The following is a 22,862-nucleotide window of genomic DNA, read 5'->3' on the forward strand; positions in this document are numbered from 1 at the left end:
CTTTTGCTTTGTTCCATGGTATGAATCTTGCGACATTTTCAAATTCCTTATACTTTTCCTGTTTTTCGCTTCTTTCCTTCACTCTGATTGCATGATTCAGCGCTCGTTCCCTTCCTACCTGGACCTAGCTTCATGCGGCATGTCATGAGCGAGGCTCGGACCAAGATATCTGGTCGACTTTTCAATTTCCATCTCAAGCACTTGCGACTTGGACCCGGCTCTATGGGCCGCACTGGTCGTCAAATTTCCATTTGTCGGAAATCTGACTTGCCAGATGATCTTGAACGCGTGTCTACTGGATCGTTGGGCCGCTTGGGCGTCGCTTCGATGGTTCCTGATCCCTGTCAGCGCAGCCGATCTCCTCTGACTCCGCCGCGTCTCCGACATGGACGACAGACGTTGATTCGCCATCAGCAAGGATCTGAACCGGATGAATAGCCTCGAAACTCTAGTCGCACAGTCCAGTGACCCTATGGTCTTTTGCTTACGGCATACGAAGAAATCGCCGTTTGGACTGGACAGGGAGGGGCCTTGTTCGGCCTGCAAGGCCAAGTTTCTTTTTGCTCATCTAATCTAATCATACCACCTGCGCAGTTATAGAAGCTGTATTAAGACGAGACTGATAAGCAACTCATTTCCTCAGTTGAACAGGACTGTTCTTTTAGACGCAGCCAACGGATGTCAGCCAGGCTTTATGGATCGCTTGCTTCAGGATTGCAATTGCGTCTACAGTCTGCCTCTAACCTTTGATCCTTCGCCGCAAGCTCCAAAGCATACAATCATTGTCGTACTACCGTAATTGAGATTGACACAGCAGAAAGTCATATCGCGCTATGTCGTCGCTGAACCTGGACCCGGAGCATACATCTTGCATAGGAGGCCGGACCGTCGTAACCTGTCGGGATTGCGCAGGCAACGCACCAAGGTACGTTCTGCATGTCTTTCCAGAAGAGTATTGCACCCATTCTGATATCCCGCAGAGGAGCCGTATGTGCCAGCTGCAACGGACGCGGCTTCGGCATCTTCGTCTGTGCGCATTGCAACCCCGCGGCGGCTGCTCTTACTGCCAGGAATGCGGCCTCGTCAACTGAATCATCCACACTTTCCTCGCCTGCATCGCTAAGTCGCAGCTCGTCGACTTCGGTGTCGTCGCGGAATGATCTAGCAGCTGCTCGACCGTGGAGGCGCTTTGGAGATGGCGACGGGGGTCCCGGCGGGGGGAGGATTGGAACGAGTGCGAATACGCCGCGGAGTGTATGATCAGTATAAGTTCTCAGGCATGACTTACTCAGGTACATCGGAAGATGTTGCGTGCGAGCTACAGCTACAGCATGCATAGTGACGCTGGGATGGCGAAGAGGAGTTTCGGGATTCAAAAGAAAGATTAAACTTTTTTAAGGGAGCCTGCGTGGATTCGAGACATCCTTTGTATATACTTCCTATCAAACCAGACAAGAGGTCTCCCTTCTCAAAAGGTCTATGGAAGGCGTGTGATCTGTTAACTACTTAACCCCCATAGGCTGATCTCTTGGTCAGTGATAAATTATTTTGTCAAAGCCGTAAATGAATGGGCACTATAGTATTTGCTGTCCATGGATCCTTTCACATTGTCTCTAGACCCATTTGTAGGTAACATCCCTATAGCTACTAGTGGGTCTGTCTGTAGCTGATGCCTCAGTAAGAGAAGGTTAAGAGTTGCAGTACCATTGGTAATTAAAAGATTATGGTAAAAGATAAACCTAACCCTAATTGATCTAAGAAAACAATCCACTTACAGCAGGTCAATTGTGCAAGATAGCAGCTTCTAGATACCAACCTCCAATTTAGACACAGCATCCGCAACACCCAGTTCTCATTCCCTGTTACCTCTTCAAGTCTATGAAGCTCCTTTTTGTAAAGGCTCCGCAGCACCAAGAGTGTACTCTAAGCTTCCCCTCTCTCGAAGTCTGTCCATAACTAGGCGTTTCAGAGTAAGACTTAGCTGACCATGACTCTTCCGTTGCTCGATGATGCTCTAGACCTCAGGGTCCTTCGTACGAAAGGCGTGGATGAGGCAAAGAGAGAACTTTCCCTCATCGAGGTCTTCACAGAAGCCCTTTTGTTCAGAGTACTGGTTGTTCCTATACATTAGCATTTGTGGATTTGTGGAGGAGGATACGAAGCATACATCGGCGGACACCAAGTTCTGATAGTCGTCTCGAATCTGAAAGAATCGACCTGACGAGGGCAACAGACTGCCATCAATCATTCTGAAATAGTCCTCCTTGGATGGGAGATGCCATGGTACGTCCAGTAAAGCTCCTGAGCTGGACCTAGGTGTCCCAATCGGAGTTCCTCTTTATCGTAATGGTTATTCCACTTTCCAAACCTGACCGGCGGGTACATTGCTCACCCAGAATGCGATTATATATATTTCCAACGTGCATCAATGAGCAGTTATGAAGAAGGTCAATTGCAGACGTTAAGATTTCCCTTTCTGGGTCGGGCACCTGGTACCATAGATTCAACGCATCGATGAATATTTGCCGCATCTTTTTCGAAGGTAATGATCTGACATATGTGGAAGGATACTTGGTAACCTTTGTTGGCGTCAGCACAAATAATCTTTATGAGCAGGTACCTTGACTTACAGTTTCGTCGAAGGGCTCTAGAGCCAGGTCTAAAAAGGCCGTGAACTGGCCATTAAGATCGTCTCTCTGACGCTCAGCTGTGCTGCACACTCCATTAACTGGTTCAGTCATAGCTTGAGGCTTCACGAATGACTCTAATTTTGTGCAATCTTCGGCGAAATTGTATCCTTGACTTCACCTCATTTGATGATAATCAAGGTGTTGGTTGTTCAGGTTGCCTTGGGACCGGGAACTGGAAATGCTCCAAAGGAGATTCCCTGCTACAACGTGCTCCATGATGTCTAGCCATTTCCTTATATTTTGAGGAGGCAGATGCGTCTAGGCTCCTTTGTTGTTCCCAGAATTCCTCTTTGGCTTGAAGATATTGCTGCTCCCTTTCAACCGCGGCCGTTTTAACAGCTGCTTTTGCCTCTTCTATTGGCATGGAGTGCCACTTCATGAACAGGGTGACCGCGTTCGAAATGGGTAGCTTGTTCTCCTTCGTTTGACAGGAGTCATTCTCTTTTTCCCACGAGTAGTAATCATTGTGCAGGATGAAAAGTTCCATGAGAAGCTTGGCAACGGTAGAGTCATTGCTTCTTCCTGGTCTGACAAAGTGATCTTGTATGCAAAGCAAGCCATCGCAAGTATCCCTCTGCGAAGGGTTAGAGGCTGCCGGAATAGAATGCTGGCTGTAAACAGCGCACTTACTGGCAATCCCTCATACCGTAGCATAGAGTCAAATATTTCTGCAGGTTGTCGCAGTGGTTCGCCTCATACTGAGCATCGTACACCTTGTCAGACCGCTTCCACTTCTCCCATTGTTCTATGAACTCCGAGCCCAGCTGACGATCGGTTTCAAGAAGCTTGAGCATTATTTTGGCCATGACTTGCTTATTGCGGCCTTTTTCCAACCGTTGGGAAGGAACATTTCCAGCTCTATGAGACCTGGCGTGCTTATGGTCGCTATCATTGCAGTACGTCTTTTTGAAGGTGTTAGTGGTATCCCGAAGTTTGACACGGACTGCCAGATGACTTACTGTATGGACAGTCTCTGCGTAATCAACGTCTGTTTAAGCAAAATGGATTCGAGTCTTATCTAGCACAGAGGTGTAATAACCCATAAACTTGCGATCATGTATAAACTCAAGTTCCGTACGTACGCAGCCACTGCCAATGCTCATAGGAGTCGTTCATCTGTGTCAGCTTATCTGACGGCAATCCGGATAGTCAGCTCTGTGGCGAGGGAGATGGACAAGGCGTTATATTCTGGGCCTTGTCATGCCCTCTATTGCGGCCTTGATAAGCTAGCAGTACTTTGATTGTGGGATACGCGATAATATGATGCTTACCTCAAGTGAGACCAATCTAATCATAAATGAATGTTTTATTTTTCCAAAATGAGTGTCCATCTAGGGTCTATATACCCAGGATGTGCTGAGTATGAAGTTTTCATCCCTTAGTATTTGTAATTCATATCGTCATAAGGTAAATGGGTAGGAGTGAGCTATATATCTATGCAGCATACTGCCATACATTCCTTCTCTCTACTTGGAACCGTGTAGCAGGAAAGGGACGCAAGGGAGCAATCAAGGGATACGAAGTATGCCCGCCGGTGTGGTATGGACGGTCCATCTACCTATCACAGTAATCTTGTATAGTAGATCAAATCGTCATATGTACTCCGTAGATTAGTTGAGATCGCGATCTAAAATATCTAGTGGCTTGGTGATCGTAGATCAGGTGGATAGAAGGTAGAACAGCGATTGAACCCTTGCTGTATCGTCCAGATTCAGTAAGCAGTAATCTGTACCCTACGCTGGTTTCCAAGCCAGATCCAGTGCTGCTTACTCTGGGCTTCATAATACAGACAGGACTGCTGGGCCAATTCAAGGCAGTCGCAGGGAAATACATTTAGCTAGGGAGAGCAATTCTCCCAGCCTGATGAAAACTAGGATAGAAGACAGTTCAGTATACAGCACTCTGTGTAGCAGACCTCACAGCACAGCATTGACATGGCCTACTACAGGCTCTAAGGACGTCAAGCGCCAGTGACACCTCCATCAGGTCGAGGTTTCTTTCCTTTATATATCTTTCTCCCCTTTATTCGCACGGTGTGTATTTCATGATTCTCCCCCTCATATCGCATATTATGACCCTCCTATCTGTCCCCTTGTCTGTTTCACAAGGGATGAGCTGATAAGCCTCTACAGAAACCGGTTCACAACCCTAAGATACTCCGCCTCATACCCAGGTCTACGGCCTGATCACCTATGCGACTGGATAGATTTTCTTGCGCAACGTGTCGCAACCCTACGGGGAATCCTCATCCTTGAGGACGATAACTGTAACGCTAAAGGCATCCTCAATGTGGAAATTGACATGTCATAGGTTTATATCCTCTTGTTATGTACCATAGGCAAGAATATGCCGATATCAAGAAACGCCAGCAATATCGTTCTGTAGTGGACCCATCAGTCCATTGGTTCAAAGTATAAAAAGCGGGGAACCCCATGGGGAATCATCCGGCTGTTGCTCCCGGCTTTTCCGGATATCTGGTGCATCTTCTCTTTATCGGGGCCTCTTGTCCACGTCATGTATCTACAGTCAGGCTTGAGAGCGTATAAATAGTACAACTTTCAATAAATGATACTACATACATGGACTATGCAGCATTAGCCCCAACGATCCCCTGTGACCGTACCTCAGCAGCTGAACCTGCTGTCCTGCTCCACCGCGACCTAAGTGACAACATGCTGCGCAAGCACGCAACAGGTGTTGCCTGAAGAAGTATAAATACAATAAGTTGTATCCGTGCACTCTCTCTCTGCTAAGCCCGTAAAATGTATTATCTTCTTACTTTCCAGTATCAAGCGATTGATATAAATCATCTAGCTCTATAGAAGGAAACGACTACAGATTCCCAGACACCCTGGCGAACAATTCCGGGTGCTGCATAACTGCATTCTCGACTTCTTTGATTGCATCGTAACCATAAAGCCAGGGCTGCACCTCTGGACATGTCCTGGTATTGCGTAAGCAATTGATCGTCCCGCAGAAAGTATAGTTACTCACCATCTACTGGGAAATGCGCCTTTGATCTCCTTTCCGAGTTGAGACAAGAAGACCTCGTCTCTCTTTTTCTGCTCCTCGCCATCTGGCATGTGAAAATCATGTCTCTGAAAGAATGTCAATACGTTGCAGCGGAAGGAATAAGATGGCAGACTAACCTGCTTGAAAGTCTCCTTGACAATGGCCTCGCCGCGGGATTTCCGCAGGCTCTCGTATAGCCGGAGGATATGAGGTAAGTGCGATTTGCTCTTCATGTGGCCGAGTAATCGGCCCAGGACTGCGCCATCTTCGAGAGACGAGTTGGCGCCTTGTGCGAGGTAGGGGAGCATGGGGTGGCATGCGTCACCGCTGTGTGGATTAGATGGTGGATATTAAGGAACGAGGGGATGCGTACAGGAAGACCAGGTTTGATTTGTCGTTTACCCAGTGTTCCATTTCAGCGTCTGCAGTGTACACAATTCAGTTTGTGTTGTAATTATTTTGTGCAGGATACTCACGGTGCATCAGCTTCCACTTGTCCACGCTGTCGACGTAGCTCAGGAAGCGATTTAAACTGCCGTAGTTGTCAGCGTCAGCCAAGGGCCAAAAGAAGACAACCTACACTGGATCCCAGCCTTCGAAGAGGTTCCGCATTTCTTCCACCGACCCAGACTGCCTGGAGACTCCCGGAGGCAGATTATCAGGCACCAGCAAGACAATATTGAACATCTGTCCATTGCGGAGCGAGTAGGCAACCGCATGCGCACCAGGACCAATCCAGAAGTGGCACTCTGGGTTCTCAACCCATGCTCTCAGCTCCGGATCCGAGATTTGATCCGCGGTTAGCACGATTCTGTAGGCCAGATCGCCTGTGGGGAGCGGCGCATCTTTCTTCCCTAGGAAACACTCTCGGCAGCGAGACCAGAGCCCATCAGCGGCAATGATCAAGTCGCCGGTGTACCGATTGCCAGCTAGGGTTTTGACCGTTGTCGTATCAAAGTCTATCGAGTCGACTCTCTCGTTGAGATGGAATGTCACGCCGAGCTCCTTTGCACGGGCATACAGGGCTTGCTGAAGGTCCACCCTGTGCAGATCGATGAACGGGGCACCATACTTTGCGCGGATATTCTTATGAAAGGAGGCTTCATTGGCGAGGACCTGACCGGTATAGCGATGGACGGTGAGCGCCGTGGGCTCAGCTGCGGCTTGCCAGATGGAGTTGGGAAGTTGCCAGTACTTGAAAAGTCGGGAGGCGTTGGGGGTTATCTGAAGACCTGCGCCGACCTACTTTATTTAGAATGACAGTGTGACATCTTCTGTTCACCTAACTGACCTCGACGAGTTCCTTCGCTTGCTCGACTACTTCTACTGTATGTCCGGAGAGTGCACAGGAGACTGCCGCGGCTAGGCCACCGAGGCCAGCACCGGCAATGATAATGTGGAGATGAGCTTGTTCAAACTAATTTTATTCAGCTAATTAATCATATACGAGAATTGCCAATAGCCTCTCACCATTGTGTTGCGTTTGAAGATCTCGCCGATTCGGTAGAAAGAGAGACAATGTCGAAGGTTTGAAGACTTGACACCCGAGAGAAGCAGGTCTTATAATACTTTAAAACAGCTCTACTAAGAAGCTAAGAAGCGCCTCCATCAGCCCGTCAGCTGGTGGCTAATTGCCGGCCATTATTCCGTAAAGTAGTAGATGACGGCGGAGGCTTACCAGCTGCTCGGAAATACCGAGACTCTTATAGCCGGATTTCCCGGCGGTTGTATACGACCAGAACGGGGAAGTTTGTGTAATTCCTTTCGCAAATATCGCATTCCGTTCCTGCTGGCTCTTGATTCCCAGTGTTTTCGATAAGCGTATATCTCATCGAATACATCAAGCGAATTATCCTTGCGCAGCACTTTCAGTGTATCCCCAGCATACCTCGGCTCAATCTCCTTCAACGACGTGAGAAAGTCCTGCGAAGCAAGCGCCCCAGTAAACCCTTCCATTTCCAAGCGCTCACAATGGCAGAACACATCCTCCCACTCGTCAAGCCATTTCCCCATACTCTGGTTAGTCGATTTCGACCCCATGAGAATCCTCCATCTCTCCATGACCCGCCGCTTCTGATCTTCCACCGAAGGCTCCAGCTTCTCTTTCAACTTCCGATAGATGTCAACCTCGTTATCCGATTCGATGCTGAACCGTTTCAGGTACCTGTCAGCGACTGTCTGGAAGATCGCTTGCCAGACTGTCATTTAGACCCGCTTGTTTGTGTTCATGTTGTCTCTCTTCTATCTCGTAGAGGTCTCATTCTAGCTCGTACCGGGCTAATTGCTCAGGGGTCGGTTGCGTGCAATTCGCTGGCGAAGGGTAGGCCGGATAAGACGGTTCAGCCAGATAGGGCTCCTTACCGAGAAGAATATCCAGGACTCCAAGGCTGCGATCAAGGCGTGTGCTATGACGGTTCCAGTGCCACCAGTCGTCTTCTGGGTTGTTCAAGAAGGGGGTGTTCGTGGTTACTGTGTAATCCATGTTGGCTGGATTCGATATAACCTCACTGCTTCCGGATTAGGCAATTAGGTCCAGAACCAATGAGATGCACGACAGGGATAGAACTTATGACAATCCCGCGAGGCAAGCAAATACCAGAGATCGGTTTATGTGCATCAGGGCAAGCCGGTCTCATCTGTGGCAATCCGCAGGACAGTCATAGCTTGGATATCGCTAGTAAGCTGTATGCAGTGATTAAGTTAGAAAGGGTCCTATTCTGCCCAAGCAGGTGGCTACCTAGAGGATCTATATACTCCTGAATCCTGATGTTGAATTAGATTACCGCTTACCAAATTCAGATGGAAGAATCTTGTGGCATATCATTCTCTTGGTTATGATCAGCGGGCCAATTATCTAATAGAATTACGCGCATAGCTTCATATTTACCAGATTAAGCGTATAAAGACAGCCTACCTAGACTTAACTAGAATCAGACCTTCATTGATGTCCGGAATGCATACAAATCACCACTTCTCTAGATACACGGTAAATCATCAACGGAATCCAAAATAGTTCCATATATCGTACCCCCTGGTGGTCTAGGGAATACATACTACAGTTATGGGTCCAGTAGACTAAGGAGAACCATCATTCTGGATATTCGTACGCGGGAATACCAGAAAGCTTACCGGCGCAAGACCATGACGCAATCAACTGATCCATCTCTAGCGTATACAATCAGTTGTATGCAACTATAATCATGACATGGGACAATCTGCCATCCCATTAGTACGGACAGCACGCCACAGACTATATAACAACTATAACGCCGACTTCTCCCAGGTAATCTCCTTCCCATTAACCCCCTCCACAGCCGGAATCAATGGCCGCAGCGCCATCCCGTAATCGCCCCATTGGGCGTCCTCAACAGGGTATGGATATGAAATTTCTTCGGCTCCTCATTAGCCAAAAACACACCCGAGTGGTGGTCAAACTCAATCAGAACAACAGGGCTCTGGATACGGTAGTAAAAGGGAGCCTCGTCGCCGAACCCGCCAATCCAGCAGAAGTATGTCTCGTCTTCATACTGGCGGACCTGCGCGAGTTTCAGCTGCCGCGCCCGCGCGGGCAGGTAGAGGAGGTACTGCTCCAGGATGCCATAAAGCAGTTTTTTCTGGGGCTCGGTGAGGGAAGTAGCGGGGATGCCCTCGTAGGGGACGACGCGGTTGTCGCGGTATGCGCCGCAGAGGTGGCGCTGGTCGTCCCTGTTCCAGCGGCCCGGGGCATTGCGGGATCGTGCATCTGGGCGAAGATGCGGGCCTGGGACTGGAGAGAGGGTGCTAAAGACTGCATGAGCTGCAGGCCGAATTGTTCCTCGACTTGCATGATGCGGGTGCCTGCGTAGGGGCCGCTGTCGATCTCGTTGGGCTCGGCGCCGGTGAACCACGGGGAGGCGATGATTTGGGACTTGTAAAGGAAGATGTTGAGGCAGAGATGGTGGCCGTAGAAGGACCAGCCCCAGGGTCTGTCGGTGGAGGGGCGGCCGAAGAGCACGAAGTTGTAGGAGAATTCGTTCATGACGCGGGGGAGTCGACCAGCTCGCCCAGGAAGTGGTTGATGCGCATGGCTTTGACGGCCTTGTCGTAGCCTTCGGGGGAGAGCGTCGTCTCGAGGATGCGCATGATGGCGTCGCGGACGGAGGGGGTGACTTCGTCGAGACGCAGGCCCTTGTGGCTAAGGAGGAATTCCGGGTTGGACCATGTGCGCCATTCGGGCGAATCGATGTGGTAGCTGAGGGACTGGCGCTGGGTGTCGTCAAGAATGGAGAGCAGCGACTCGGTTGCAGTGACAATCTCCGCGATAGGGACGCCTTCGTCTTGTAGTGTGAACAAACCGGGGCGCACGTTTCCTAAGACGTTCAGTTACAGCCTTACAGCCTCAGAGTCAGGAAGGATGCAACTACCATCAGTCGTAACACCCTTAAAAGGCTCCTGCAGCAAATCCAACCAGTGCATATACAGCGCGTGCAGCCACGGCGGATGGCGCAGCGTCTTGAAATCATGTGCGTACTCATGCGCATCCTGGCTGTGCATCACCTGGAAGCGCTTCAGACTAAGATCCGGGAGATACTGGCGATATTCGCCCGTAGGCTTCTGCAATTGAGCCAGCTGTTCGGACGACATGGTGGTGGACAGGTTTGAACAAACATAACTATCCGCGAAATCAGCCAGCAGCCAACGACTTTATTTACTAAACATCCTCTGGCCTGATAGTCGGCTCTTCTCCCCGTGTCGCCGTTGCGTCCTTGTGATGGATTGATTCTCCACACCCGCTCTCCCCCCACAGTCCACTCCCACTGTGGGGAGCGGCAAACAGCTTTTCCGCCCTGCCAGCAGGACTGTACGCCCAGTTCACTCGTCTCAAGAGTCTAGACAGTGTCTTCAGGACCGTCGGTTCACTCCATAAGCAAATCCGACTCTCCGACTGGCTTCCCTACTTGGGAGATTATCCCCGCCTCCTCCATCTCCATCTCTGCATTCCCCAATGCACGCATCTCGCGTGGGGGAATACTTTCCTGGCGTCATCGCCGGATCGCGATAATCTTATTATCGGCATCTGATGTTCCGTTGTCGATTGGGTGATTCTGTGCGTCTGTGCCAAGGAGATGCTGCAGTTGTGCCTTTGATTCGTTCTGTGTTGTGTCCTGTATGATCTGAAATGGATATGGAGTTGATTGGGGAGGGTGCTCTGGATAACGCGGCCGTTAAGGGAGATAGAGCCTTAGTATTGTGAAGGTTGATGGTGGAGACCTCTACATGAAATGACATTCGAATTGCTACCAGATGGGAAAGCAGACCTTAACAATAACTACTCTTCTTGAAATATACCGTTACAGCTCCTGGATCTAAGAATAGCCATTTGACTGTCAGTGCTAAAGCAAGGGTGCGTTTTCTGCATATGCCCATAATATTAAAATAAGATACAGGAAGAAAGGCCGTATATCATAAGACGCCAGTCTGCGCCATGCACCAAAGCGAGAACTCCGTTATACGCCGGCCGCCCAAACTCAAGACAATGCAAGAAAAATGCAATTAGCTGGCAACAGCCAGTTGAGCCACCAAGTCCGACGCCACGTCGAGGAAAGGATAGGGGCTCGTGATCTCCTTCTCCTTGTTGAAGTACCGTTTGCTGATCGGATGCCAGTCGGTCTCGCCCTCCGCGCGGATCACGTTCTGGTATCCGTCACACTTGAAGTCGACCATGTAGTTGTTTTCCTCCAGCTGGTACAGCTGGATATCCACAAACACCCACACCCCATGCGAGATTCGTCCAGGCACGTGTGACTGCGTTGCGGAGGATGGGCCGGAGTGGGTCGCATTCTCCATGATAAGAGGATTCTTCTCTTCGGCAGAGTGCGACAGGCTGGAGATGTTGAATCGACGGCGAAGCTCTTCCAAGTCACTCTTGCTGCTCTGCACACTAGCTGAGCGACCCGGTGCCGTGACGCCTTGCTTCAACAGACGCGCTCGGATGAACCAGGAGTCCTTCGGAATGTAGTAGTCGGCCGGAAGATCTGGATATTTCCCTTGCAGAGGTCTTTCTCCCGGTCGCCGTTCAACCCCAATGGGTGTTGTGCCTTCTGTGAAACTGATTAGTTGAAGAACGTGAGTCAGTAACTTGGAACAGAACGAACCTGCTTCGGAGGGCTGGATCTCCCACACGCCGCCCTGTGCTGCAATGGCTTTGTAGAGATAGAGCATAGCCTCGTAAGGTTGATTGCGAGACCGGATACCAAACTGCCACTTGCGGGTTCTCTTGGGCTGCTGGGGTGCACTCCGAGCCTCTGGGGGTTCCAGGCGCAGTTTGTTCAAGTCTATGATACTACGGGAGTGCGGTTTCAAAGCTCTAGCGGTTGCTTCCTGCTCCTCGGGGGAACGTGCGCCGGAAAGATCGTCGTCGAGACTGACCTGAGCACGTTCTTCTCGTAATCGGTCCGCGTCACGCGCCCGCTGCTCCCGCTCCCGCTCCCGTTGCTCCATTAGCTGATCATGCACATAGGGCAAGCTGGTCGGCAGAATGCGAACGTGGCTGATTCGGGAACTTTCAAAATCATCCGAATCAACCTGTTGTGGTACTTGCGAGGACTGGCGATGTGAATCATAATGAGGCGATCCTTGAGGACGGGGTGCAGCGGGCCGGCCAACTGCAGGTGTAGTCAAAGGAGTGCGGTTCGGGGGAGGCGAAGGTGCGACAGGACCACCCATCAGGTTGTCCTCTGTGGGAGCTGCGGCTGTTAGCTAACACCCTCAGGAGGTCATGTTTTGAGTCGTCACTCACAGTTGGTCTGCATCATTTCGTTTTCTACGATTATGAAAAAAGCATCCTTGATAGCGCTGGGCTCGGAGGTCTTGAGTGCATCTTCGATATCCTCCCGCGCATATCCCATGCTCCGTTCCAACTTGGAGATGGCGATCTGGTGGATCTTGTGCTGGGCGGAGAGAGGCTTCCCCGGGGCAATCTTCTTAGGGTCGATAGCCTTGTTCGGATCCACCCCAGTAGCAATGAATTCTTCCGGAGGGGGTTGAAGATATTTTGGTAGGTCTTGCAGAAACCAAGGGTCCTGGCGAATCTCGGGAATAGTGATTCGGTGGACAGGGTGGACTTGAAGCATCGATCTGATCAGGCGAGCCGCTCCAGACGAGATATAAGGGGGCATGTGGAAGTTGCCCGCGGCAATCTTCTTGAACAGCGCCGGAATATAGTCGTCGTCAAACGGGAGGCGTCCCACCAACAAAACATAGAGGATCACGCCGCAGCTCCATACGTCGACCTCGGGTCCAGCATAGAGCTTTCCGGAGATGACCTCGGGAGCAGCATAGTTAGGACTGCCGCAGCTGGTCTTGAGGAAATTCCCATCTGTCATGATGTTGCTCAGCCCAAAATCCGCAATCTTGACATTCTTATCCTTGTCAATAAGCAGGTTCTCCGGCTTCAAATCCCGATGCACGATTTTGTGGCGATGGCAGTATTCGACGGCACAAATGATCTGTTGAAAGAATTTGCGGGCTTCTGCATCGTTGCATCTCCCTCTTTTGACCAAGTAATCGAACAATTCTCGTTCAGCGTACTCGAGGACCATGATGATGTCGGTTTTGGTAGCGATGACGGTGTACCTGCAAGTTGAAAAGGATCAGTCCAATTCTATCCGTTAACACACAAATAAGACTGAGACGTGAGCATACAGTTTGATAATATGAGGATGCCGTAGCAATTGCAGATATTGAATCTCCCGCTCCACACGACCGACCATGTCTCTGGACAGCAATTTGCGACGGGAGATGATCTTCAGAGCGACCTGACGACCGCTAGGTTGATGAATCGCCAGCTTCACCTTTCCAAACGAGCCTTCGCCCAGAATCTTAACCGTCTGGTACTGGTCGAGCCGCTGCATGTCCCTCATGGTCGCCGGTGACTGCATGGCGGGGTCGGCGGCCATCCCGGTCGGGCGTGTGGGCGGAGGCATTGCCATGGCAGGATAATTCGAGGCGTTGGGGGGAGGACCGGCCCCAATGGGACATTCACGCTGGCGATCGGAGTTGTAGGAAGGGAGGGAGACAGAAAGGTCCTCGTCGTCAAAGGCAGCTGCCATTGCTGGTCGGGAGGACGGACAGGACAACGTGACGTGATGGATTTCTCCGGGCGGTCCCAACGGTCCGTCCTGCTGACTTTCCAGCTTTTTTTTGCCCACCCCAGCTAATTTTGCTCCCCTTTTTGGTCTGGAACCGACTAAAAACTCGTCTAGAATTATGGAGACGCCAATAAAAAGTAATAATAATAGCAACGGAAAGTGATAGTCCCCACGAGGCCACTGAACCAGGAGTTCAGGGTGAAAGTGGAGCGGAGACAAACCGAGCGGCGAGAGGTTCCTATGATTTTTGAGAGTTCCTCCTGTGTTGACCGGTTAAAGTAGAGGAAGAGAGAGGAGACTGTCAAATATTGATGGGTATCAGGATTATGGCGTTGAAATTCGGTCTGCTAGTTGAATAGAAGGTAATCAAGGAGAGAAAAAGACCAGAAATGAGGGGAAAGGAAGGACAAAGATGAACAAGCGTCATAGACTTATATCATACATCTAAGGAACACATCGTGAGCTGTTCCCGCGGAGATCTGATCCCTCATATAAGGATCTGGGGAGTACATTAGTACCTAATCCTAAGACATTCAAGAGATCACACAAAGTCAGTCTGATGCCCTGTTATTCGCTGAGTGTTTTACAGTGACAGCTTCCAGCGCGAACTCATATAACAGTTTCTCCTGTCATTTATTCTTAGCCTCCATTCTTGCCTTCATTCCTATCATTTCATGCCTGTCAAGGAGCCTGGTTAAATCTTGAATCACTCCGGTCTCTCTGAAGCATAATCAATCCCCAGATACAACCGCTCACTCGATATATCTGCTTCAACCCCGCCGATCGATCCATAGTTTCCTCTATCTTAACCAAGGTTTCATCCTGGCTGTCATACTGGAGTCTACACAGAGAGAAGAGGGAAGGCATTCGAAGGACTGACTCTCTTGAATGATGAATCCTTGATTCTCCAGTTGCTGAGCCAAGACGGGTTGCCCGCGTTTGTGTCTTGGATTTGTCTAATCAACTTAAGCAGTTCTGGCGGAATTTTCCGAACCTTACTGGATGACTCGATCCAACAGGGCTAAGTGATCATCAGGCATATATAAGGTCTGTGCTATATTTCAGATTGGCTGATATATGGAGAACATCCTAATTTATCGGTCAGGCTGGATAGTAAGGTACAGATGTGGAGGCTGTACCATACTAAAACCCTTGAGATGGGCAGTCTCGACCACACTTAGCACGTTTCAGCCGTGCGGCACAGCACCTTGCAGCACCAGCTCCATGAGACCATACTAAAGCAGGAAAGGTCCCTGTCTTCACGAACCATGCGGAGATTGCTAGGGAGATTAACAAGAGGCTGTGAGCCTTATCTTACCCTTTTGGCTGTTAGTGTTTTCTGTTTGACGGGGCCAAATCTGTTGGCCCTGGTCGATGCATCATGGCTAGGCTGGCTAGTTAGAAGTGGTAGTGTAACATTATAAAAGGGTGACGGGGATGCTATTGAAGCGAAATCTCTCCGTTTTTCGCAAGTCACTCTACTTCAGCAGTCATGGGTGTAGTGGTATCCTTTATCTTTGCTCTCACTGTTCTGAGCAATGTCAGCGCTGCCACAGTGAGATCCCTCTCTGGAGAGGCTCAGCCGTTCAACTTCCCCAAGGCAAGACGTCTCTCTGCTGCGGTTTCTCGTTCAAAGCTTGAATCCAGAGCAGAGTTTGCATCCAATCTCCTTAGAAGGGAAGCAAGTTTTGACTTCCTCCATGGTGATCAAGATCCCGAATCGGTCTTTGTGGCCACCTTAGACGTCAAGTCGCAGTCACCCATTCTGGCATTAGAGGAGATGGATGACTCGGTCCAAGATGTGACCTGCAAGGACTCACAGATTGACATATCATTCGGATCAATTGAGCAAGTCCGCTCAGTCCATCGAGAACTCGAGCAGATTGATGGGTTCATCCTAGTCACCTCACATAGTGGGTGTAATCCTGATGGAGCGAGGTCAACATATCGGTCAGTACCTCGAATATTTACATAAGGGAGCACCATTAACCGTGTATAGAGTCACCAAGATCGTAATTGATCCGACTCGCAACGTGCTGTCACTAGGGAAATCCGACTGTGGCTGGCAAGACGCATTTCACTCAACTCGAGTCTCTTTTTCGCGCAGACGTCCATCCGAGGTCCGGAGACGTTCGAACACGCCTATGAAGAGACAGCAGCAGTTGCAGCCTGAATCACCAGAGACAACAAAAACCATGGGAGGGTCTGCTCAGACTCCGACGGTCACATTTCCCGCGCCTGGCGCAACGTCGGGACTCGCTTCAACGTCGACGAAGGAGCTCAATGAGCATTATGTGGACCAAAAGATATTTCCCCCTGAAATTCCTGTGGCGGACATGCTGCTGTAAGTGCATTCAACGTAGTTTATTCCGATCCAAGCCGAGAAGTGAAGCTCATTACGCAGACCATCAGGAATCACTGTGTCTTGCAAGAATTGCTCCTTGGAAGGCAACATCGTCTTAGACAAGGGCTCTTTCGAGATTTCTGGATCTGATGGGCTCGTGGACGCTGTCAACAACACCATCGCTTTCTTTGACCATGGCAGCATTGAAGTAATTGCAAACGGGCTCTTTGCGCAGGTCGAACTTGAGTTCGATATTTCTGCGAGTCAAGATCTGGTCTCCTTTACGGCTCATCTTCCTGCTATTCCACTTATTCCTTTCGAGGTATGTTCGCTCAGAAGACTGCAAGAGCCGGTCACTGACGTGTGGTAGATTCCCGGAGTCCTCGTGTTTGGCCCGATGATAGTGGCGGAGTTTGACATGAGTTTGAGCCTTGCCCAAAACATTGGCTTTTCATATGGCTTCAACCTCTCCGTTAGTTCACCTCAACATTCCATCCTTTCTTCCTTACACTGACTTGTACTCAGGTCCCTGCAAATTCCAAGGTGGAGCTGAACATGGACGAGATCTCGAACTCCTCAATCACAGGCTTGTAAGCTAACCCGCGCTTTCACCAGATTCTTCAGCTAACCGCTTCTCAGTGACAAAACAACCGTCCATGCCTTGCCATTTCAAGCAAAAGCCGCTCTGGTCTCCCTTATAGCCAGTATCGGCTTCAAACCTCAGGTCCTCCTCGGCATTAACACGGCAGTAGGAAGCGTCCAGGGAGGAGTCGGCGCCTTTCTCGAACTACCCAAAGTTTCTGTCAATGTGACCCAGCTCAGTAACGTCAACGAGAAATGCGAAGCTGTCTCAAATGGCGATGGTAAGCTTACGTCAATGCTGGACAACGTCTTTGGAAACTTTACGAATATTGTTCCCACCGTCGACATCAATCTGGGAGCCCTGGCGAATTTCGAGGTTGATGTCCCACGCCTCTTCGCCGAAACAGCTGCCGTGCAAACCGTACTGGCTTCAACTTCATATCCCCTGCCGACGGCGTGCTTGCAGTTTGACTCGGAGAGCGGCGAATACAGTTCTCCTACTCCGACTCCTACTCCTACTCCTACCCCGGCATCGTCTGCTGTAGGTAAGGCTGCGACAGCTGAGAAGAAGAAAAGCCGGGCTGCTTTTGTGGGAATCAATCGTGGGTTTGTGTTTTTATCAGTAGTTGCGAGTTTGTGCGTCTTTTAGTGTTGAAGAAAGAAGAATGTATAGTCTGGGATACTCAATAACTATATGTTGTAGCCACAACGTTAGTATATATTTCTCGGCAGTCATTGCGACGTTGCTAATAACACCGTTTGGCGACATCGTAGAGTCAGAGTGGTCATATCGAGCGTCATAGAGATCAGCGCGGTAATATCCCATTACCCTACATATGCATGTGCTTCACACCAGCCCACACTGAACCAGTGATGCTACTCTGCAGATAGGTAATCTCGGTCTCAGGTTACTCAGACTACAGAGTATGAGTCACATGAAACTTCGGGAGCTGCGTGAAATACATCAGTCGGCCAATCAGATGCTGTAAACAAGAAGGTGGGGGAGGCCGTCGGGGTCCCAAAGCGGCTTAGGGCGCGCAACAGGCGGGGACCTAAAAGAGGAAAGGCGGGTGCCTTAAGTTGGTGACTGAGGCTGTGAAGGGTAATAAGGTAGTCAGCTTCCTCGTATTTGGCTCGAGTTGAACGACCTTCCCTCATCTTCAGGCATCTCTTTCTCTTCATCCTTCGTTCTTCGCATCCTCTCCTCCTCCTCATCAGAGCACCCGCGTGTTCACTTAGGTTGCACGACCTTCTGCCTTTTGGCGAGCTAAATCCTCAAAAAGTACATTCTTTCACTCTCGCAAGACCGTAAATAGCCGAGATCTTATCTCGAAGACGGACGGCTTCATCTCTAATATTAATCAATCTTTTCATCGTCATTCGGCATCATCTTTAGTCATTCAGCGTCGTTCTTAGTGCAATCGAAGCAATGTCTGCAAGCCAATCGCTGTTTCACATTGAGAACCCTGCTCGCGCTGACGAGTGGGTTGACTTTGACAACTCCTTCGAGTTCTCAACTGGGTATCTGGAGAGTAATCCACCCTCGCTGGACTCGATCTCTCCAAAAGACTTGGAGTTGGTCTACAGTGATGCAGACGCGCTGAATTGGGATTCGGAAGCCGCTCAATGGCCTCAATCAGCCTTCTCCGACCTCGTTGCCTTCGAGGACCCTTTAATAGGAAGCACAGAGATGCCATTGGACATGGCTGGCTTCCCCGAGAATGTTCCTCCACTGCCATCATTTCCCGAAGTGGAGTGCTCTGCCTCCACATTTGATGCCACATGGTCATCATTCGACGCCTCAAATATGGAAGAAACCTTCTGCTCACCTTCGACCTACCGACAACTGATCGAATCTCAGGCAGCCGCGGACCCGCGCTGCTTCTCGAGAAAAGAAAAGCGTCTTGAAGCTTCCATTACTTTGCACCTGCAACGCCTGCAAGATGCTGCAACGGCTGATCTCAATCTGTCTTCAGAGTCATGCGGCAGCTTTTCCTCTCCATGCTGGCCCGACTCTGCTGCAGGAAGCGCATCTGAGCCGCAGTCTCGTGGAAGTCCATCCAGCACATCAGCCTCTGAACCCTCCGCCAAGTCATCTACCCCACCCTCTTCAAGACCGAGCCCGGCCAACGGTGGAGTTGAGTTGGTGCTCGATTTGAATATGAACACGACCACCAATCTGCCGAAAAAGCAGAAACCACGGTCCCAAGCCCAGAAAGAAAACTACATCAAAGTTCGGAAACATGGGGCCTGCGAGAAACACCGAAAACAGCATAAGCGGGTAAGTCCTATATCGCCGGTTCAGATCATATCATTGCTAATGCTGTACAGTGCAATTGCCTCGACAAGTCTGCTTCTCGTGTTCTGAACGATTCTGCCGTCGCAGCGCTAGCCCAATCTACCAAGGCCCGACTGGACGTCAGAAACACCGGCCAGAACGTTATTGTAACCAAGCGCCTCGGCCCCAATACCCTGCCGACTCTACCGCCCGCAATTTTGGACAGGAGCCGTGCGGTGAAAGCGGTACCTGGATCTGTTCAACCAAGCGCTGCGATTTCTCCAACGGTAAAGGCGAATGTACAACGTGTGGATCATACTGTTCACGATTCTGCTGGACGTGTAAACACCGCGATCTCGCCAACAGTTTCGACGAATTTCCGACCCTCGGAGCGTTCAGCTCACAGTTCGGCTGCACGCGCAAACACGGCCGTTTCGTGGTCGCCCGCACCAAATGCCCAAGTCATGGGGCGTATCGTTCAGAATTCTGGTGGACGCATTATTTCGCTGGAATCTCCAGTGAATGTCCAACGTTCAGAACGCTCGGCCCAGAATTCTGCCGGACGGCAAAACACCGCGCACGCTCATATCGAAGTTTGTCAGTCGCCCAAGGAGGCAAGGCCTTGGCGTAGAGGCGGCCACACTTCGTCGGTGTCTGGTCCACTGGTAACGCAGAACGCCCAAATGGCGACTGCTGGATTCCGTGGTCGGCAAGATGGCGCTGTTCGTGCTGTTCAATTCACTCCGGGCCTACTCCGCGAGTCCTCTGGTGTACTCCGGCCGTTCAGATACAAGCCGACGTCCCAGGACGTTGGAAAGCTGGTCGAGGCCCAAAGCACCCAGGCCAACAAACACGCAAAGGGCAAAGCAAACTTCTGGTTCAACAGTTGGGCTTGGAGTCTACCTGGAAGCCGAGCAGAGGGGGTTCAGAATTCCACTGTTGCCGAATATGCGGGTGCGGTTGTTCGCAACACCGCGCTGGCGTTCTCGGCCTTCTGGCAATCCTCTACCTCGCTCACTTCGTGGGCAGCTGTGCTCCTTGGCCAGTTAGCTCTATCCTCTTCTCGTCAACATATGTTGGCCAGGAAAGGATTGGGACAGGCTTAAGAGTGCCAGCCCTCAATATCGTCTGACCTTTAGCGTTTTCGTCTTGTGCTTGATGCTTGATTGTGGAGTTCTTTAGCGACTGTGCCTTGATATCCCGATAGTACATTAAAAGTTGTATCTGAATAGAATTTTGTCATCTCATGAAGTACTCTCTAAAGTGTAGATCCCTAAATAGAATATGCTTGACCTCGCATTGATTATCTGAAGACGCCCCAGAGCCCGGCGTGCTAAGTACTAGCTGACTCTGGTGAAGCAACTCCAGAGATAGAAGCCAATAGTGTATAATCCAGACTAGGTAATAGCGAAAGAGAACTATATGGCCCTACTACAACCATGGTCTCTAGTTCTGGTAATCGTGGCCATTGATCTAGGATTCTAGACTCCGCATGAGCAAAAGCCCTGGTACCGAGTGTGGAGGCGGAGATTTGCCATTGTTATGAAGCGATGATGTCAAGCGGCTTCTCCATCGCCACGGGAAGTATATAAACATCGACTGCACATACTTTCTTTTTCACTACGTACTTCGCTGTAAATATCGTGCAGATTCATATACATAGCTTGCATATACATAGCTTGGCTTTGCACTGTAAAGAAAAAAAGGAAACAAAATGACCGACTCCTACACCAGCTCCTCCTACTACTACAGCTCCTCCACCAACACCACCAACGGCAACACCACCACCGGCCACCGGTACACCACCACCTCGCACACCGACCCGGACGGGACGACGGTGGTCCGCACCGCGCATCAAGACCTCGGCCAGCCGGCCGTCGTGGAGGAGCGCCGCTACGACCGCACCGGGCAGGAGCAGCAGATGCTAGCGTCCGGGTCGGAGACGCTGCCCGGCGGAGTGCGGCGGATTACCGACCTGGACGACGAGACGGGGGCGACGACCTACGACGCGGGACGCAGTATGGGATTCCGACAGGATCCGAAAATGAGCGCGATGAGAGGGGCCGCGGCGATGAGTGGTGGAGTTCGTCGGTGGGGAGATCGTCGTACGATATCGGGACCCCCTTACCTGGTGCTAGGACTTACAATGCGTACACAGGGGCGTATGAGGAGCAGCGTGCCGATTACGATGCCGATGGGGTGCCGCGATACCGGGACCGTGGCCGGGGACGTGGGCAGAGTGGGTATTCGGCTGAGCAGAGGGCGAGTCGGGAGTTTGAGACGGATCAGGGGACGAGGTTGAAGAGGGAGACGGATGTGAATATGGCGGATTTGTTGTAGTTTTTTCTTTTGAATGTCATGTTGAATTAGCTGTACAGAATGGATGTCGTGCAAGCCGTGTGCAAAAGGTCGTCGTAACTCGTAGCAAATGTATCTGTTGATAAGAGGCCTATACCCTGATCCTTCCCTCGCTCCATCTCGCTCGTGCTCTCTCAAACGCCCAGGGCAGCTGAAACACCCAGTGGCAAAGCATGCCCGCCACGAAGCCGATGGCATCATTCTTGAACCCCACGAGCAAGCCCACAGTAACCATCATGACTGTCCACCGCCTCTTCCGCTCGACATCACTGAGCATGGGCCCGATTTCGTGCTCGCTATCGCCTGTAAGTCCTTGCCCAATCCCGGCGATATCTCTGGCTCCAGTGGTGTTGAGACTCTCGCCGACACTGACCAGCTCCAGACCGGCTGCGATGACCATTACGCCAAGCAGCGCGGAAGGAAACCGCTTTAGCAGCCCAACGAGAGTCTCCCCGAAGAATACGCCAATCACCAGTTTCAACCCTCCCAGGAAAATGACACTCGAGCCAGAACGCGCCCCGAATCGGTACTGCGCCGCTAACCCACCAGAGCCATGGCAGACCGGCATCGCCCCGAACCAGCACCCAACGAGATTCATCCCAGCCACACTCAGCCCGATGGCCGTGATGGACGGCGTCTTCACCTGTGGCAAAAGATCGCCCGCCAGATGCACAACCGCCACAATCGAGTTGAGCGTCGTCAGCGGGATCTGCCCAACTCCGGCATCCAACGCGCCAACCTTCCACTCCGACATCCCGGGAATCACCACAAACGGCCGCCAAATCTCCAGCGACGGCAGGCTGGCCGCCAACGTCGACTGGACAAGCGCAAACGCCAATCCCAGGGTGAACACGATCAGCGCATACGGCACACTGCGATAGAAGTTCGTGAATAGCAGAAAGATAAACCCCGCAATGGCCCACAGACGGTTATCCGCCCATGAAGGCTGGAGCCACCCCAGCGGCGCGAGGGTCTTCCCCGCCGCGGCGATGACCAGGGACAATCCCGCGCCGACCTGGATGCCCTTGATGACCGGGATGGGAATCACATTGGCAAACCAGTGAAGTAGACCCGTCACACTGAAGATCAGGATGCATGCGCCTACGAAAATCCCGGCCGCAGCGATGGTCCCGTTGCTGAAGGATCGGGCGATGGCTACCGCGGCAATGGCTTTCATCGGCTGCACGGGCAGTGGGATCCCGAAGAACAGACCGGTCAGGATGTTGAAGATGCCTGAGAATATTAACGTACTGGACAGCGAGACGGTCCCGTTGACAGCAAGGGCGATGGCGATGGGAAGAAAGGTTCCCAGATCGCCAAGCGAACCGGAGATCTCGGAAACATAGTGATTTTGGAAGGTTCGCAGGTTGTGCGAGGATATCTCGCGAAGAGTTTCAATCTTCATAGTGAATTATTCAATTGAACTGATCAATCGATGTTTGTCTATAGGTGTCGAGAAAAGGGAATAT

At 51.0% G+C, this 22,862-nt stretch overlaps 11 protein-coding genes across 11 annotated transcripts; 5 read left to right on the top strand and 6 right to left on the bottom strand.

Moving 5' to 3' along the window:
• Window positions 1-833: 833 nt before the first annotated feature.
• On the top strand, window positions 834-1,260 carry P174DRAFT_415835 (uncharacterized protein; the record flags this gene model as incomplete). Its single annotated transcript, XM_024824444.1, has 2 exons — window positions 834-925; window positions 981-1,260. 2 exons carry the CDS (start codon window positions 834-836, stop codon window positions 1,258-1,260), a joined length of 372 nt encoding a protein of 123 aa, XP_024686660.1.
• A 751-nt stretch (window positions 1,261-2,011) lies between these two features.
• On the bottom strand, window positions 2,012-2,903 carry P174DRAFT_3118 (uncharacterized protein). Its single transcript, XM_024821649.1, has 4 exons — window positions 2,631-2,903; window positions 2,393-2,579; window positions 2,168-2,336; window positions 2,012-2,110 (listed from the first exon to the last, which is right to left on the bottom strand). The coding sequence occupies exons 1-3, from the start codon at window positions 2,739-2,741 to the stop codon at window positions 2,245-2,247; spliced, it is 390 nt and encodes a 129-aa protein (XP_024686661.1). The 5' UTR covers window positions 2,742-2,903; the 3' UTR covers window positions 2,012-2,110; window positions 2,168-2,244.
• P174DRAFT_3109 (uncharacterized protein) lies at window positions 2,507-3,516 on the bottom strand. The gene is made up of 3 exons (XM_024821648.1): window positions 3,321-3,516; window positions 2,631-3,264; window positions 2,507-2,579 (listed from the first exon to the last, which is right to left on the bottom strand). The coding sequence occupies exons 1-2, from the start codon at window positions 3,342-3,344 to the stop codon at window positions 2,824-2,826; spliced, it is 465 nt and encodes a 154-aa protein (XP_024686662.1). The 5' UTR covers window positions 3,345-3,516; the 3' UTR covers window positions 2,507-2,579; window positions 2,631-2,823.
• Window positions 3,517-5,522: 2,006 nt separating this feature from the next.
• Window positions 5,523-7,233, bottom strand: P174DRAFT_381307 (putative monooxygenase; the record flags this gene model as incomplete). Its single annotated transcript, XM_024823068.1, has 8 exons — window positions 7,173-7,233; window positions 6,994-7,119; window positions 6,283-6,944; window positions 6,179-6,234; window positions 6,076-6,124; window positions 5,840-6,029; window positions 5,685-5,788; window positions 5,523-5,634 (listed from the first exon to the last, which is right to left on the bottom strand). Exons 1-8 carry the CDS (start codon window positions 7,173-7,175, stop codon window positions 5,523-5,525), a joined length of 1,302 nt encoding a protein of 433 aa, XP_024686663.1. The 5' UTR covers window positions 7,176-7,233.
• Window positions 7,234-7,479: 246 nt separating this feature from the next.
• Window positions 7,480-8,488, top strand: P174DRAFT_3155 (uncharacterized protein). The gene has a single exon (XM_024821651.1). It carries the CDS (start codon window positions 7,674-7,676, stop codon window positions 8,202-8,204), a length of 531 nt encoding a protein of 176 aa, XP_024686664.1. The 5' UTR covers window positions 7,480-7,673; the 3' UTR covers window positions 8,205-8,488.
• Window positions 8,489-8,970: 482 nt separating this feature from the next.
• P174DRAFT_446744 (DUF3500 domain-containing protein) lies at window positions 8,971-10,362 on the bottom strand. Its single transcript, XM_024828618.1, has 4 exons — window positions 10,106-10,362; window positions 9,724-10,051; window positions 9,470-9,667; window positions 8,971-9,407 (listed from the first exon to the last, which is right to left on the bottom strand). The coding sequence occupies exons 1-4, from the start codon at window positions 10,323-10,325 to the stop codon at window positions 9,023-9,025; spliced, it is 1,131 nt and encodes a 376-aa protein (XP_024686665.1). The 5' UTR covers window positions 10,326-10,362; the 3' UTR covers window positions 8,971-9,022.
• An 814-nt stretch (window positions 10,363-11,176) lies between these two features.
• Window positions 11,177-14,275, bottom strand: P174DRAFT_398614 (serine/threonine-protein kinase). The gene is made up of 4 exons (XM_024823845.1): window positions 13,386-14,275; window positions 12,481-13,316; window positions 11,837-12,427; window positions 11,177-11,782 (listed from the first exon to the last, which is right to left on the bottom strand). Exons 1-4 carry the CDS (start codon window positions 13,790-13,792, stop codon window positions 11,235-11,237), a joined length of 2,382 nt encoding a protein of 793 aa, XP_024686666.1. The 5' UTR covers window positions 13,793-14,275; the 3' UTR covers window positions 11,177-11,234.
• A 1,048-nt stretch (window positions 14,276-15,323) lies between these two features.
• Window positions 15,324-17,406, top strand: P174DRAFT_381311 (putative GPI anchored protein; the record flags this gene model as incomplete). Its single annotated transcript, XM_024823069.1, has 6 exons — window positions 15,324-15,744; window positions 15,878-16,175; window positions 16,236-16,497; window positions 16,546-16,647; window positions 16,701-16,765; window positions 16,815-17,406. The coding sequence occupies 6 exons, from the start codon at window positions 15,324-15,326 to the stop codon at window positions 17,404-17,406; spliced, it is 1,740 nt and encodes a 579-aa protein (XP_024686667.1).
• Window positions 17,407-17,910: 504 nt separating this feature from the next.
• Window positions 17,911-20,286, top strand: P174DRAFT_436466 (uncharacterized protein). Its single transcript, XM_024826053.1, has 2 exons — window positions 17,911-19,038; window positions 19,089-20,286. Exons 1-2 carry the CDS (start codon window positions 18,187-18,189, stop codon window positions 20,139-20,141), a joined length of 1,905 nt encoding a protein of 634 aa, XP_024686668.1. The 5' UTR covers window positions 17,911-18,186; the 3' UTR covers window positions 20,142-20,286.
• Window positions 20,287-20,636: 350 nt separating this feature from the next.
• Window positions 20,637-21,375, top strand: P174DRAFT_508412 (uncharacterized protein; the record flags this gene model as incomplete). The annotated part of the gene is made up of 2 exons (XM_024831458.1): window positions 20,637-20,992; window positions 21,055-21,375. Exons 1-2 carry the CDS (start codon window positions 20,750-20,752, stop codon window positions 21,373-21,375), a joined length of 564 nt encoding a protein of 187 aa, XP_024686669.1. The 5' UTR covers window positions 20,637-20,749.
• A 109-nt stretch (window positions 21,376-21,484) lies between these two features.
• P174DRAFT_455847 (putative sulfate/molybdate transporter) lies at window positions 21,485-22,798 on the bottom strand (the record flags this gene model as incomplete). The annotated part of the gene is made up of 1 exon (XM_024829371.1): window positions 21,485-22,798. One exon carries the CDS (start codon window positions 22,796-22,798, stop codon window positions 21,485-21,487), a length of 1,314 nt encoding a protein of 437 aa, XP_024686670.1.
• Between the last annotated feature and the right edge of the window lie 64 nt (window positions 22,799-22,862).

The sequence above is a fragment of the Aspergillus novofumigatus genome (assembly GCF_002847465.1).
Source record: "Aspergillus novofumigatus IBT 16806 chromosome Unknown P174scaffold_1, whole genome shotgun sequence".
Taxonomy (NCBI): Eukaryota; Fungi; Ascomycota; class Eurotiomycetes; order Eurotiales; family Aspergillaceae; genus Aspergillus; species Aspergillus novofumigatus.

What these genes read in the sequence shown, in the direction of transcription:
- P174DRAFT_3118 (XM_024821649.1), bottom strand. Translation starts at nt 2,741, where the DNA reads ATGACTGAACCAGTTAATGGAGTGTGCAGCACAGCTGAGCGTCAGAGA. An exon ending in TAGAGCCCTTCGACGAAACT is followed by an intron (nt 2,580 to 2,630) that starts GTAAGTCAAGGT and finishes ACGCCAACAAAG; the next exon opens with GTTACCAAGTATCCTTCCAC. An exon ending in TATATATAATCGCATTCTGG is followed by an intron (nt 2,337 to 2,392) that starts GTGAGCAATGTA and finishes ATTACGATAAAG; the next exon opens with AGGAACTCCGATTGGGACAC.
- P174DRAFT_3109 (XM_024821648.1), bottom strand. Translation starts at nt 3,344, where the DNA reads ATGCTACGGTATGAGGGATTGCCA. An exon ending in TACGGTATGAGGGATTGCCA is followed by an intron (nt 3,265 to 3,320) that starts GTAAGTGCGCTG and finishes AACCCTTCGCAG; the next exon opens with AGGGATACTTGCGATGGCTT.
- P174DRAFT_3155 (XM_024821651.1), top strand. Translation starts at nt 7,674, where the DNA reads ATGGCAGAACACATCCTCCCACTCGTCAAGCCATTTCCCCATACTCTG.
- P174DRAFT_446744 (XM_024828618.1), bottom strand. Translation starts at nt 10,325, where the DNA reads ATGTCGTCCGAACAGCTGGCTCAATTGCAGAAGCCTACGGGCGAATAT. An exon ending in TAAGGGTGTTACGACTGATG is followed by an intron (nt 10,052 to 10,105) that starts GTAGTTGCATCC and finishes TGAACGTCTTAG; the next exon opens with GAAACGTGCGCCCCGGTTTG. An exon ending in GAGCTGGTCGACTCCCCCGC is followed by an intron (nt 9,668 to 9,723) that starts GTCATGAACGAA and finishes CTCCACCGACAG; the next exon opens with ACCCTGGGGCTGGTCCTTCT.
- P174DRAFT_398614 (XM_024823845.1), bottom strand. Translation starts at nt 13,792, where the DNA reads ATGGCAGCTGCCTTTGACGACGAGGACCTTTCTGTCTCCCTCCCTTCC. An exon ending in CGAAATGATGCAGACCAACT is followed by an intron (nt 12,428 to 12,480) that starts GTGAGTGACGAC and finishes TAACAGCCGCAG; the next exon opens with CTCCCACAGAGGACAACCTG. An exon ending in GATCCAGCCCTCCGAAGCAG is followed by an intron (nt 11,783 to 11,836) that starts GTTCGTTCTGTT and finishes TCAGTTTCACAG; the next exon opens with AAGGCACAACACCCATTGGG.
- P174DRAFT_436466 (XM_024826053.1), top strand. Translation starts at nt 18,187, where the DNA reads ATGTCTGCAAGCCAATCGCTGTTTCACATTGAGAACCCTGCTCGCGCT. An exon ending in ACCGAAAACAGCATAAGCGG is followed by an intron (nt 19,039 to 19,088) that starts GTAAGTCCTATA and finishes AATGCTGTACAG; the next exon opens with TGCAATTGCCTCGACAAGTC.